At 39.7% G+C, this 15,246-nt stretch overlaps 1 protein-coding gene across 3 annotated transcripts in view; it reads left to right on the top strand.

The window, feature by feature from the left end:
• P4HA2 (prolyl 4-hydroxylase subunit alpha 2) overlaps nt 1–15,246 on the top strand; it is a 98,441-nt gene that overhangs the window by 47,305 nt on the left and 35,890 nt on the right. For all 3 annotated transcript variants that reach the window (XM_075856558.1, XM_075856557.1, XM_075856556.1), the window contains exons 5-7: nt 3,501–3,638; nt 6,377–6,616; nt 10,833–11,032. In XM_075856558.1, coding sequence (XP_075712673.1) covers nt 3,501–3,638; nt 6,377–6,616; nt 10,833–11,032 — 578 coding nt within the window. The remainder of the gene's footprint in view (nt 1–3,500; nt 3,639–6,376; nt 6,617–10,832; nt 11,033–15,246) is intronic.

Genomic DNA, 15,246 nt, shown 5'->3' on the forward strand with positions numbered 1-15,246 from the left:
AGCTCCTGATTTTCAGACGTTTTTTGAGCCACTCGCGAATTTCGCTGCGTTTTTGCAATAAAAATTATAAGTTGTCCCGCAAAACAAAAGCACTCGTACAACTAAGTCAGCAGAAAAAAAAAAAGTTACGGCTCTTAAAATATGGCGACACAAAAACAAATAATTTCGAAAAAAGGGTTTCTACTGTGTAAAAGTAGTAAAACATAAACAAACTATATAAATATGGTATTAGTAAATAGCGTAAATTTAAGATGCAAAAAAGAATGGCGAGATTTCAGTTTTTTTCCATTACCCCGCCAAAAAAGTAAATAAAAGTTAATAAATTATATGTACCCCAAAATGGTGCTATTAAAAAAGACAACTTGTCCCGCAAAAAAAAAAAAAAATGTCCTTATACAGCGGTGTCGACGAAAATACAAAAGTTATAGCCCTTTGAATGAGACAACGGAAAAAATTGAAAAATTGTTTGATCATTAAGGTTTACAATACCTTTTGGGATTGAGGTGTTAAAAGCTTCAGTACAATATATGGGTAAAATAAAAAAAAACTCCTACGGCTATGTAGACGGAAAAATCATGTTACTGTCTAGGTTGTACTGTGGTCATCTCTGATATGGGAAGATCAGAGGTATCGTTTTATACCACCAACATTAGATTGCAACAAAAATGAATCGAGGAATAAATTGCATGGATCATGAAACGTTGTTTACATATAGGACACCACGTGGAAGAGTTTAGAGGTTCTTCCAGCGGTTCAGCGTCCAGAATGATTTTTATTGCAGTTTTAAAGAACATTTCTCCAGGGGTTATGTGCTAGACAGGAATGCATGTTCCATCTCCGCTTGGCTGTAGGTACGTGTGCGAGCGCTCGAGTAATTACTTTCACGTAGCCCGGAATCATGTTTTCTCCGCAGCCCCAGTCTGCTTTAGTAGTTAGATTCACAGCGCATTGTTTTATGCCAAAAGTTAGATCATGTTCTGGAGGGAGTTGGCTGGAATATTCCTTCCCCTGCCATCATTTACCACAGGGATAATTCCTGACCTTCATATCCTACTTTTATTTTGCCGCCAGGATATTGAAAGCAGCTTTCTAAACTTGGAACCTTGTGTATGCGCTTAGTTTCCAAGACTAATTTAACCCAGGCATAATGGAATTTGATGTCTTACAAACTTGACAGTCGTTCTGTGTAAAACTTATTTTATGGATTGGACCGCATGGTTTATAGTCTTAATTTATTGTGCGACGCCAACACTTGTGGAGTTAAAACGCCAGGTGTCCCGTTTACAGCACACCAGTATTCCGCTTTCTAAGCTTGAAGTGGCTAATAATAGGGCAATACATGTCAACATAAAAGGGAACTATATGGCGTATAGATGGGTGGCAATTACCTGGTGATCATCTTCTTAATATTGGTGTTGTAGTTGCTTGGGGTTTATATTTATTTTGCTGTTGTGACAGAGTTAAGCTGTCCTTGCACCGACTGGTGGGCTTATACAAGCAGAGGTATAAAGCTTGGTGGAATGGCAGGGGAATAAATTGAGCCTTTGATGAATTTTTGACTCCCTGTTGGCACTGTAGATCAGCTGTGGTGATTAATAAAAGCTGCGCACTAGTGAAGCAAAGCTAAAAAAAAAAAGAGTAGCTCACACTGGAAAAAAAATAAATAGCAGGTCTGCATCAGCCAAAGGTGCTGATTTGCATATCACCTATATCTTTCTAATCGGCCACTGGTACCCACACCAATGACTAGAGCGGGCTTCCCGTGCCGTTCCTGGGAGCCCCATAGGAATGGAGCAGTAGTGTGGGTTCTCGTCCACCGCTCCATTTATTTCTATGTGGCTGCCAAGTAGGGCTGGGCAATTATGCCCTAAATCAAAATTGCAATTAATTGGACATGTAACCTTTATTACGATTAATGAACGATTATGTAGGCCACACCCCCTATATGCATACTACGCCCCCTATTTGCATGCTACGCCATTGAATTAATATTTATCCCCTGAGCCTGCTGTATACTACTGTGTATATAATATACCCCATGACACTGCCCCCACAGAGTATATTGCCCCATGGTTCTCCCCACACAGTATAATGCCCCCACACCGTATAATGCCCCCATAGCTGCCCCCACACAGTATAATGCCTCTAACTACCATCCACACACTATAATGTCCCCAATAGCTACCTCTACACACTATAATGCCCCTATAACTGTCCTCCACAGAGTATAAAGTCCCCCATAGCTGCCCCCACAAAGTATAATGCCCCTGATCTACCAATTGCATTCATCTGTATCTGCGTCCTAACGATGCGGATAGTTTAAATCGGGAAAAAAAATTATTGAAAAAACCTAAGTGTGCAAGATGACTTTGATTAATTGCGCTGAATTTCGTTTTTGTTTTTTTTCGATTAATTGCCCATCCCTACTGCCAAGCGCGATCTTTGGCAGCCCCATAGAAGTTAATGGAGCGATGGTTGAGCATGCTAACTATTGCTCCGATCCTATGGGGCTCCCACTAATGGCAAGGTAAGCCGGTCAGACCCTCACCGATCAGATATTTATCTTCTCTCCTGTGTGACGCTCTGACTGATCTGTTGTCCAACGGACCCAGTGCTTCCAAGTGACCCCAGGGGTTTCGCTTGCGTTTCCGTCATTTTTTACAGTAAGAACTGCGCTGTATAGTTTGCTAGTCTTGCTGTCTAAAGTGATGGAAACCCAGATGGGACCCCTGAATTCTGGTGTGATCTGACGCTAACATAAGCCAAATTTATACCCAGGTGAATAAGACGTATGTCATTTCCAATCAAAAATCTATTCTATAAAAGCTAACCAAAGATGTTAGAAAATGGCAATTCTGCCATTTTTTTGTTTGCTGTTTTGTGGTGATATATTTTCTTCTACCACGGACCATAAATAATGTAGATTAAGGCATCTTCGTGAGTAACGCCCGCTATAGAGGTCTCGACTTAATTACGTTCCTCAGGTATATTATGAGTGATGATGCTTCCTGTCAAACATGTGTCAGTTTATCCACAAGCTATGAAAGGTTTTGTTCAAGTGTCAGCTTCTGTTCGCTCAGGGTTCTCTGAGGCTCAAGACATGATCAGACATGGATGTTGGCATTATCAGAATACATTGCTTTCAAGCATTTCTAAAGGGGATTCACTAATTAAAACCGTACTTTATTTATGTCGGGTTATTAGAAACACTGCGTTCTGTAGGTTACGTGGAACAAGGAATCTAAAACCTTCAATTTCTTCATTCCTCAGACCTCCTTCCAGCTTACTTATTATTTTTCTGCTGACATGAGCAGATTATTTGCTGCTTTTTTTTACGCCTCCCAGTAAACTGCTTTACAAGGAGTTCTGGAGCTGATTTGTGGAAGACTTGAACTTTTTCCCCCTTATGTTATGACTCACTAGAACCGATATTACTCATCCCATGCCGAGCCACGTTGATCATATGTCTGACTCATCATTGTGTTTCTACTCTGGCTTAGGCTTTATTGCAAACCTCACCTTACAGAGGGAGTTCTTTCCAAGTGAAGAAGATGAGACTGGAGCAGCCAAAGCATTAATGCGTCTCCAAGACACCTACCGACTGGATCCAGATGTCATAGCAAAAGGAATATTACCAGGTTTGTGCTACAATTTAGTGCTCTAGTAACATGAACTCTTTACTGAATGCTACTTACATTAGTGGTGAAAAGTTTCCAAAACATGGGATTCCCCGACTGTTTTTACTTTCTCAATGGATCCCTCATCCTTATTCTACTATGATTCATAGTTCGATAGTTACATCGGTAGAAAAAAAACACAGGTCCATCAGGTTCAACCTTTCTCAATAAATTACACGTCATTCTTTGCTTGATTAATTATAACCCTCAATGCCATTCGTAAATAAATAAGCATCTAGCCTGTTTTTTTAGAGACAAGTGGCTGCCGATTAGTATAATATTTTTGTAATGTTTTTTCTGCCCGCCCGGGTTCGGTCAAAACGTGTTCGTCCGAACCCAGTGAAGTACGGATTCGCTGCAAACCTAACTTTTTGCGATGTTCGGACCGAAACCGGGTTCGGTTGTCCCGGTTCGCTCATCTCTACCCACTTGCATACACGTTCCCCCAGTCCCTGTGTATGTAGCTTCAGAACCAGACTGTTGTGGGGAACCGTATCAAATCCAAATAAATCACGTCAGCCACATGACCATCATCCAGACTTGCACTTACCTCCTCATAGAAACCGGGCATGTTGGTTAGGCACGACCTGTTTTTCTTGAATCCATGCTGGTTATCAATAATTAGACTTTTCTCTGCTATATACTTTTGTAATTCATCTCTTAGAATACCCTCTAAAATTAAAAAAAACAATGCCAGAATTGCTATTTTTTTTTTACTACCACCCCTCCGAAAACATGCAATAAAAAGTGTCATGTGCCCCAAAACAGTACCAATAAAAACTACAACCGGTCCCGCAAAAAAAAAGCCATTACACCGCTCTTTTTTTATTTTGACTGAAAAATAAAGTCCTGGATCTCAGAATATGATCACACAAAAAATAAAAAAAGATTTTTTTTATTGTGCAAACGCTGCAAAACGTTAAAAAAAAATCTATATACCTATCCTATCGCCGTAATCATATCGACCCGCAGAATAAAGTTACATTTTAATTTATAGCCCACGGTGAACACTGTAAAAAAAAAAACAAAAAAAAGAATTGCTGGTTTTTGGTCACCGTGCTTGCCAAAAATTTGAATAAAACGTGATCAAAAAAATCGAGTGTGACCCAAAATGGTACCAATGAAAATTAAAGGTTGTCCCACAACAAATATGCCCCCACACCACTCCGGTGGCGAAAAAAAATATAGTTCTGGCTCTCAGAATATGGCGACACAAAATGTGCAGAGCGTTTCAAAAGCAGATCAGATTGGGCACCATTTATCACTGCGACACTGGCCACACATGTGCGGGTAATTATTTATTGACTGCATTATTAAAAATAAATTGGAACAGATTTTCTGCAAAAAAAAAGTTAAATGTGTAAATTCCCTTGAAACACCAAAAGAGTTAAGAAACTTTCTAAAAACTGTACCGAATACTTTGAGGGGGTGCAGTTTTTAAAATGGGGTGTTTATAGGGGGTTTCAAATATATAAGACCTCAAAGCCACTTCAGGACTGAACTGGTCCCTGAAAAAATAGCCTTTTGAAATTTTCTTGAAAATGTGAGAAATTGCTGCTAAACTTCTAAGCCTTGTAACTTCCTGGAAAAATAAGTGTTCAAAAAACATGCAAACGCTAAGTAGACATATGGGAAATGTTAACTAGTAACTATTGTGTGTGGTATAACTATCTGTTTTACAAGTAGATACATTTAAATTTAGAAAAATGCAAATTTTTGCAAGTTTTCTCAATTTCGGCATTTTTCACACATAAACACTGAATGTATCGACCAAATTTTACCACTAACTTAAAGTACAATGTGTCACGAGAAAACAATCTCAGAATCGCTTGAAAAAATAAAAGCATTTCAAAGTTATTATCCCATAAATTGACACCTCAGATTTGAAAAAAAATGGCCTGGTCCATTAGGCGAAAACAGACTGTGTCCTTAAGGGGTTAAAATATACTGTACACAACATATTTCATTAATTTAATCCCAGAAAACACTTCACCAGGGATAGATGGGAATAGAACGGAATTATTTTTAAATTGTTACTAAACTAAACCATGACCGTTGTTCTGTGGAGTTACTATTTTTCATCCACATTTTTAAACAAAATCAAGAATAAGGCCCCCTTTACACTATGTTCATTCACTTAGTATAGCGTGTACATTCAGAAAGCTCCTGGCACTGCACACAGGGCTCCATCAGCCCAACGGAGGCCAAAAGAGTGTCATTTTGGCCTCCGTCGGTCTGCTATGCGTCAGTATACCTTCTTTTGAGGCATGAAATAGGGTAGTAGACCACAATTTTCCATCCCGTGGAAACACTGTGTGGACTACTTTTTAAATCTGGGAGCCTATTGGTGACGTATTCCACTGTATGGCATACTTTTGATGTATACGTTCAACATATACTGTTAAAGTCTATGGGTGATGGATCCGTTAAACGGATGCCTAATATTGGCATCCATCACCTATAGACCATAATGGTATTGGTTTAACAGATACGTCACAAACTTTTGTGACCCCCCCCCGTTCATGACGTATCCGTTTAACAGATACCACTATAGTCTATGGTAACGAATGCTACTGTTATACTTCGGATGTCTGCTGTGACAAATTCCATATGTATTTATTGTATATTATTGTAACTGTGTTGATTCCACAGCCCTTTGGTCCCTATGTAGTTATATTTTCTGCTGCTTTACTTTTTAGGCACTAAATATGTCTCGTCCTTATCTGTGGATGATTGCTTTGGCATGGGGAAAATTGCCTACAATGATGGTGACTATTACCATACAGTTCTATGGATGCAGGAAGCTATGAAGCTGCTAGATGAAGGGGAAGAGTCCACCAATTCTAAAGTGGATATTCTGGACTACCTCAGTTACACCGTTTTCCAGCTGGGAGACATCCACAGGGCGGTAGAGCTCACAAGACGACTACTAGCACTAGGTGAGGAAACCGGCTACAACTGTATGTACCAGTATGCATGGGTTTTTCGTTTGTATACCGCTTTCCCTCTGCTGAGAATTTTCTATGGACTGAGCATCTTTTAAGGCTGGGGCTACCAGACTTTTGCTGCTCGACACCTTCACTAGCAACTACTGTGGGACTTGCATGCAGCATTTGTTCGTAGCAACCAATGAGATTTCAGCTCCAGAGGTCCCTTTGAAAATGAAGGAAGCAAACTGATTGGTTGGTATAAGCACCTTCTCCACTTTTCCTTTGCATTACTTTCGAGTAAATATTCCTGTTTATTCCTATGGACTGCAATGGTCACAGAACCAATACTATTGGAAATCATGCTACAAAAAGTAATCTTGGAATTCCTGCATTAGGCTAAGGATTTACACAGAAGTTTGTGGCGTGAAGGCTTCATTAGCAAATGTCCAGCGCGAGTTATGGTCATGTGACTTGCATGCGCCTTTTGTACAGCCTTTTCTTTCACTTTGCACATATCTTGACTTTTTGTGGTGTGACCATCACATCCCTACTAAAAAATAAAGTGTATTGGAACAGTCTCCTTGGTGCCTAATGGAGGGACATTTGTAAATATGTGCACTTTTATAGCTAATGTCACAAGGCTTTTTTTACATCTTTTTTTTTCAATCTGTATCTTTTAAAAACTTGAAACTTATATCAGCACACAGAATCATGACTTAAATGCCGGACCCGTTTACAAATCCTGACATACCTCATTAACTTAAATGGATTACGGTATTCTTGGAGGCAAGAATAGGGCTGCAGACTGCGATATTTTTGCTTGCTAAAATGTTAACCCGATGTATCCCATTAATCACATCACGTTAAATGGCCTACGTTTGACGTATACTCCGGGAAAAGTTCCTGACATATGTTAAACGTAGGCTTGTGGCGCATGCCTGAATAGTAAAAAATATTCCACAGCACTCACTTAATCAATTCTTTTCACTTCAATTTTAAGAAGGAGATGCAAATTCCATGTCCAGAAATCCCATCCAGACAAATGACTCGTATACAAAACTTGAGGACAGCATCAGTATGGCAAAAATATAATTGCGTTTATTAACACATCCCAAATATATAAAAAAAACGGCTAAGTTTCGACTCAGCAGGATCCTTTCTCATGTTTGCTGGCTGCTGGCAGAGGCTATACTGAGGGGAGCTTAGGGATTTATAAAGCTCCCATTGAGTTCAATGTGAGCTATGCAAATCCATAGCCCTGTACAGATATTTTATGAAATAAACAGGGGAGATGTTATTAACTTTATACATTCTTTCAAGCTGGGCCTCTGGGAAGAAGGGGGATAATACAATTGTTATGCAACAAAGGGATGCTATCCCCTTCCAAGGGACCATTCTAGAGGGGTACATTAAAGGGTTACTGTCATTTCAACAAAGTCCTAACATGTCAGTCAAGTGAATGGCAGAAGGCTGTAATACTGTGAACCCCCACTAGAAGTGTGTTGGCGTTTTACAGTACGGAGCAGTAAAGGGAAAGCAGACATCACATGACTTATCTCCACTGCTCCCCCTTGTGTCTCTAGAGGGATGTTACACAGAGTTGTGTCTCAGTAGCAGACAGTATGTAATTACAGCACTACCTTACACCTTGTAATAAAGGGGCATGCAGGCAGCTGTAAATATAGGCAATGTCTGTGAGAGGAATCATGGGAACTGTAGTCCTTTACATAATAATCCTGCCCTGGGAAAGCTCTGCCAGCATCAAAACAACATTACTGCACAGAGTTGGGCAGAGTTGTAAAAAAAAAATAGCTTCTGAGTTATGGTGGTATCACCTGGTACGTTTCTGTATTTTTCATAATCTCTGAAAACCCCTTAATGACCAGCCTATTTTAAACCTTAATGACCAAGATATTTTTTGCGTTTTTCCATCGTCGCATTCCAAGAGCTATAACTTTTCTTTATTTTTTGATGAACTTTTATTAACTTTTTTTTGGGGGAATAGAAAAAAAACCAGAAATTTCGCCACACTTTTTTGCGTCCTAAATCTACGCCGTTTACCATGTGGTATAAATAACACAATAACTTTATTCAGCAGGTTGTTACAATTGCAACGATACCGAATTTGTATAGATTTTTTTATGTTTTACTACTTTTACTCAGTAAAAACGCTTTTTTTTTAAAAAAAAATATTTGCTTTTGTGTCTCCATATTTGAAGAGCCATAACTTTTTTTCTTTTTTCGCCGATGCAGTTGTATGAGGGCTTTTTTTTTTTTTGCGGGACGACTTGTAGTTTTTATCGGTACCATTTGGGAGTAGATGTGACTTTTTGATCACTTTTTATCACATTTTTTTTAAGCCAGGATTCACAAAAAAACAATGGAAAAAATTGTTGTTTTCTATTTCATTTTTTACGGCGTTCACCGTGCGGGTTAAATAATGTAATAGATTTATACTTGTGGTCGTTACAGACGCGGCGATACCAAATATGTGTAACTTTTTGCTTAATTTTGTTTTTTTTAATAGTAAAGCAGTTTGTAAGGGGAAAAAGTGGGTTTTTCAGTTTTTTTGTTCACGTTTTTTTAATTAACTTTATTAAACTTTTTTTTTACTTTTTTACTAGTCCCACTAGGGGACTTCACTATGCGATCATCCGAATGTATTTCTAATACACTGCAATGCTTTTGTATTGCAGTGTATTACTGCCTGTCCGTTTAAAACGGACAGGCATCTGTAGGCCATGCCTCTGGCATGAGCGAGCAGGCATTCACTCCAGGCTGCCATCGGAGACACAGAAACTCAGCGATTTTATTCAAAACCCCTCTCTCCAAAACCACTCAGATGCGGCGCTCGCAATTGAGCGCCGCATCTGAGGGGTTAAATGGGTGAGATCGAAATTTATATCGATCTCACACGTTTGAGCAGGGACGCCCCCAGCCCTGAGCTACCTCTAGCAGCTGGGAGCAGGGACATTTAAAGGCTCCCTGCTCTATTTACTTATTCTGATGCAGCGCCGTAAAAAGGCTTATGCATCAGAATAAAGCCAATTAGTGGCCGCCGTGAAAAGGCGTATTGGCGGTCACTGACGGGTTAAGGGAATTTGACTGTCCGTTAATTTGCGTTTACAGCTTCACTTACAAAATAAATAGCTAAAACGTGTTTTAAAGACAATTTTGTCTTTTTAATGGCTGTTTTTTCCCGCTTTAGTCGTAAGTAAACCCTTGATGATCGTCTGCCTTCTTTATGGTGTTTTTTTTTATTATTAACTACAAATATTCCTTCTGCATTTTATATTAAAAGGGAGTCTGTCAGCAAATTTAACCCCCATAAGGTGGTCACGCTAAATAGGTATTGGGGATGTTTTCTCTGATAATGTAAGCGTACCTGAAAAAATATTGTATTCATGCATGCGCAGTACGCTAACGAAGCCTAAAAATTCCGGCAGCCATTCATTCTTCAGGGTAGTGCCATTGCTTATCGTTGGCAGCACCTCCCAAACCCCACCTCTTTGCTCTGGATTGACGTTTCCTGGAAAGGACGTTGGATGATGCAATAGACGTCAGGAGGGGAGGGGCTTGGAAGATGTTGCCGCCGGTACATCAAGCTACTGCCCTGAAGAATGAATGGCTGTCGAACTCTTTGGGCTTCATTAGGGTCAGTTCACAGTTTGTTTGTTTTTACGCGGATTTTGACGTGGAAACAGTTGGAATCCGCGCTAAAACGGCCCAAATTGCCCCCACACTGATTTTAATGGGAGGCAGAGGCGTGTTTTTTTTTTTCCCCGGTCTGCATGCTGAAAAAAAACCTACAGTGCTTGCTTTGTGTTTTTTGCCTGTGGTTTTTGCATTAGATTTAAAGGAAAAAAGACGCGGAAAAGAAAAACGTCTAAAAACGCTGGCTATTAATTTTGCCTGTCAAAAAACTGTGTGAACTAAGCCTTAGCATATGGCCGGGTATGCATAAAATGATTCTCAGGTTTGCTTCCATTATCAGAGTATATATGGGAATGTTTGAATTGCTTTCACCAAAACCTACTTAGTGGTGTTAATGCCTTTATGGAGCTCCCTTTAACATTGAACATTCAGCAGAGTAAAATGTAAGCTGTTTGATAACAAGGTTAAACATAAAAGAATTTGAGAATGTCCTTGTAGCACAACGTTTAATCTTCTATGTTATTTCACAGATATTATTGTGATTTATCACTTATTTATTGTGCTTCTACAGATTCCAGCCATGATCGAGCTGGAACAAATTTAAGGTATTTCGAGAAACTACTGGAGAAGCAGAGAGCTGAGGAGAAGATTAACAAGACTGCAGACAAGGAACCTCCCGCCCCATCTTCTGGTGTCTACTCCAGACCCCTGGACTACCTGCCCGAACGTGACACATATGAAGCTCTGTGCCGTGGAGAAGGAGTGAAAATGGTAACTTTTCAAGTCTGAATGGGAAGTGAATGTGTCATTTATGAGGCCATTGTCCTAATAATCTGAATGTGTCATAATCTTCAAATTATGACACAAAACTACCAGAATCGGGCTGTTTGATTGCTATTTTTTCCATCTTGTGTGAAATCCAGCCCAATACATTATATATATCCTAGAAATAAACCTTATTTTGTCCCCTTATCGCAAAAGGCTGTAACTACGTCGGGATCGGGAGTGCTTTACCTCATCCCGACGTACAGATACATCCTAACGATAAACTGCCACCATGTCAAAAGACATAGTGACATTGCTGTTATAACAATTGTCAGAGACAGCAGCCAATCACGGCTCACCGGCATGGGGCCAATAAGAGCGGTTCAAGCTCCTTTATGTCAGAGAGCTTGTCATAGCCGGTATTTGATACAGTGGAGCCATGTCACAGAGAAAAAACTATGAAGAATTGATAAACGCCCCCCCCCCCCCATATCACCCCATTACTGCCCCAGTGACACCTACAGTTACCCCTGACCCCATCACTTGACCGTTCCTTCCAACCATGTGACTCAGTCAGCCACATTTTGCCCCTATATTTTTTAGAGCCCCATTTTCTTCTTCTTTGTTAAAAATGGAAAAAAAAATATGTGTATATTTGTGTATATGTATAGTTAGCTAGAGAAAGTGACGTAGAGATTACCAGTTAGGAACAGCGCAATGTTACTTAGGGTATATCATTTGGGACTATTTCGATATATATATTTTAAGTTTTAACTTTGATGTGATGTTATTTACAGAAATATAGCTAGAGTTTTTTTTACTGCAGTTTTATACACCAGAAAAATACATCCAAGGTTTAAAGGTAGGCTCCACTTCTGGCAATACCTCCCAAGCAAAAGGGCCCAGTATGGAATAAAAATGTACAAAGTGTGAGAGAGTGCCTCCGGGTACACACTACTTTAAAATGTATAATGGGAAAGATTCCAAAATTGCACCCTAGTGTCTCCTCCCCATTCCTGGGTATCCGTATTAAAATTGTCTGGGACCTGATACACCACTTCTTGGCCAGGGAATATTACATCTACTGGAGAGGGTCGATCTTTTAGAAATTGTCTAGAAGTGACTTTTAATTCTACAGGCCACTTTAGATCTGGTTAAATCAAAAGTGCCTCTCCAAAACCCTGTTGGGGCAGACATTGCCAAAAAGAGAGTGGGGCTGTCTGCAGCGAATATATTTGCTGCTTTCAAGATATAGGAAAAAAAGGGATAACCCTATTTTCTTTTTCTAAATTGTTAATGTTTTTAGTTGCAGGAAGCATTTCCAACATCACAATAGTTACAGAACGTTTCGGCCAGGTGATGCGACTATTATGAAAACATGCAGAACAATTCCAGTAGTCCGAGAAAATGGAGCATGAAATAATTACAAAAATTCAAATATTGTAACCTAGATCACAACATTTTTATCAAAGTGGCGAGGGCAGATTGGGGACTGAGCTCGACCGTTTTTGAAGCAAGTGGTTGTAATGTTCTGAATACTGTTCAGCCACTCATTATCCATGCAATTGTCTAGTCGAATTCTCACAGCAGCAAATGATAAAATGGGGGATTTCCATGCTTGAGCTATGGTATGTTTGGCTGTGAGGAGTTTAAAGTGTAACAATGCCATCCAGGGATCACGCACGACCAGTTCAGTTCATTGAAGGGGGACCGTTTGGTGTTGAACGCTCAAACCCAAAACTGGACCACCTTAGAACAAGGCCAACGAGTGTACTTATTTTGTAGAGCATTTACAAATACTTCAGCAGCCTTGTTCCAGTTTGTAGATTCAGCACCACAACTGCCAAGCCTTTCTGCGTACTGGATTACAAGCGCTTCAGGGGTGGTGTTGATTTATCAGATCACGTCATCAAACCCTACAGTGCTATGCGCAAACGTAAGGTGTGGTATAAGAAGCTGGCAGTCCACCTCTTCTAAGCTGCATTGAATAATTCATTTGAAGTGTCCAGGCACAGCTCCAGGAGAAAGTTATCAAGGCCATTATATTTGGGGTCCCAGAAGGGGAGCATTTTTGCCACAAAAATATCCCCCACTGAAAATAAATACTGCCGTGTGTGTACATATGGTGGAATCAGAAAATACATGACCCCCACAAAACTGTCATCAAAGAATGGTTCAAAATGTATCATCTTATATCCTCTTTTGATGTATTTATTTTTAATTTTTTTGCGCACACACTAAAATTTTAAGAGTTGTGCTGCTTTACAATTGGACTCACCAAATTTTAATATTTATAAAAATCTCTAAACAAAACTAAAACTTATTACGATACCCTTAGATGGACCCTTGTAAGGGTGTTACTTTTACAAAGTAGGTAATTTATTTAGAACTTTGTGTTCTGACACCTCAGAGACCTTGCAAATACAAAAGGATGCCTGAAAATCACTCCAGTGAAAATTAGGCCTTAAAAGCCGCTCCTTCCTTCCCTGACCCATGACGTGTCTCCAGACAGCAGATTAAGGACATTTATGGGGTATTTCTAAAGTCCAGAAAACCAATATTCAGAGGTGATTTTCTCCTGTGGCACCAACTGCAAAATAAAATCTTGCTCTGAAATGACATTTATAAACAAATAAATGTTTTTATTCTATACGACCCCACTATCCGTTAATTGCTGCTATTTTTTCTGTGCCACCCCAGTGTTTGTAAATTGCTGCCAGCATCTTGTGCTGCCAGAATGGTCACTATATGAATACCTTAAATAGGAGTAGTTTGCAAAACACGGTCCATTAGAATCCCTAAAATGGCATACTTGTTATTAAGGCTGTGTTCTCATGTCGCAGTCAATTCGCAATAAAAATCAAGTTAAAAAAACGCAAATTAACGCAGCCTTAAAGTGAGTTTTTTTTTCAAGTTTAGCAACACCTACTGTTTACTTTTTTTGTAAAAATTGATCACAACATATTATATAAAGAATTATGTTTAAGCTATTCTAGTCATTCATTATAACTGCATGGTGATATGGGCATGGTGTTTTATTATTTGGAGAGTACCTAATACACAGGCTTTAGGGTGCATTTACATGAGATGTTTTTGGCCCTGCAGTAAAAACTGTATAAAAAAAATCATGGCTTTACCACGAATTGCCGTAATTTGCAATGCGATTTTCACCTGCATGTTTTTTTATGTGTTTCATGTGTAAAAACAGCACAGGCAAAAACTGTGGTAAAACCGCAAGCGTTTCCTGTGGCGATCTTTTATGCAGGTTGTTTTTTTAATGGTTTTGTTTAGGTTATAGGACTCCACCATTGCAAGTCAGTTCGTGAAATTTCTTCCCTCCTAGATGTTCCACTATCAACTGTGATTGGTATTAATGCTAAGTGGAAGCGTTTAGGAACTTCAACAACTCCGCCACGAAAGGGCAGACCACGTAAAGTTACAGAGCAGTGTAGCCGAGTTCTGAGGCCATAGTGCATAAAAGTCGCCAACGCTCTGCTGACTCAATAACTGCAGAGTTCTAAACCTTCTGAAATGTGATGAATTCCCCTTTACTATCTAGCAGTCTGATGGACAAGCCTGGATTTGGTGAATGCCAGGAGAACGTTACCTGACTGCATTGTGCCAACTATTTGGTGGAGGAGGGATAATACTATGGGGCTGTTTTTCAGGGGTTGGCCCAGGCCCCATAGTTCCAATGAATAGTAATGTTAATGCTCCAGCATACTAAGACATTTTGGACAATTGTATGCTTCTAACTTTGAGGGAACAGTTTGTGGAAGACCTTTATCTATTCCAGCATAACTGTGTCCCAGTGCACAAAGCAAGGTCCATAAAGACATGGTTGGGTGAGATTGATGTGGATGAACTTGACTGGTCCGCACAGTGCCCTGACCTTAACCACATGAACTAGAATTCAGATTGTGAGCCAGACCCTCTCGACCAACATCCGTGTCTGACCTCGCACATTCTCTTCTGGATTAATGGGCAAAACTTCTCTGACACACTCCTAAATCTTGTAGAAAGTCTTCCCAGAAGAGTGGAAGCTGTTTTAGTTGCAAAGGTAGGACTAACTCCTTATTAATGCATATGTATTTAGAATGGGATGTCATTATAACTCCTGTAGGTGTAATGTGTAGGTGTCCCAATACTTCTGTCCATACAGTGTAGATCCCACCATTGGAAAGCTGGAAAACCTCAAAGGAAATAACTTCTTCCTTTCC

The sequence above is a fragment of the Rhinoderma darwinii genome, chromosome 3 (assembly GCF_050947455.1).
Source record: "Rhinoderma darwinii isolate aRhiDar2 chromosome 3, aRhiDar2.hap1, whole genome shotgun sequence".
NCBI classification, from domain to species: Eukaryota; Metazoa; Chordata; class Amphibia; order Anura; family Rhinodermatidae; genus Rhinoderma; species Rhinoderma darwinii.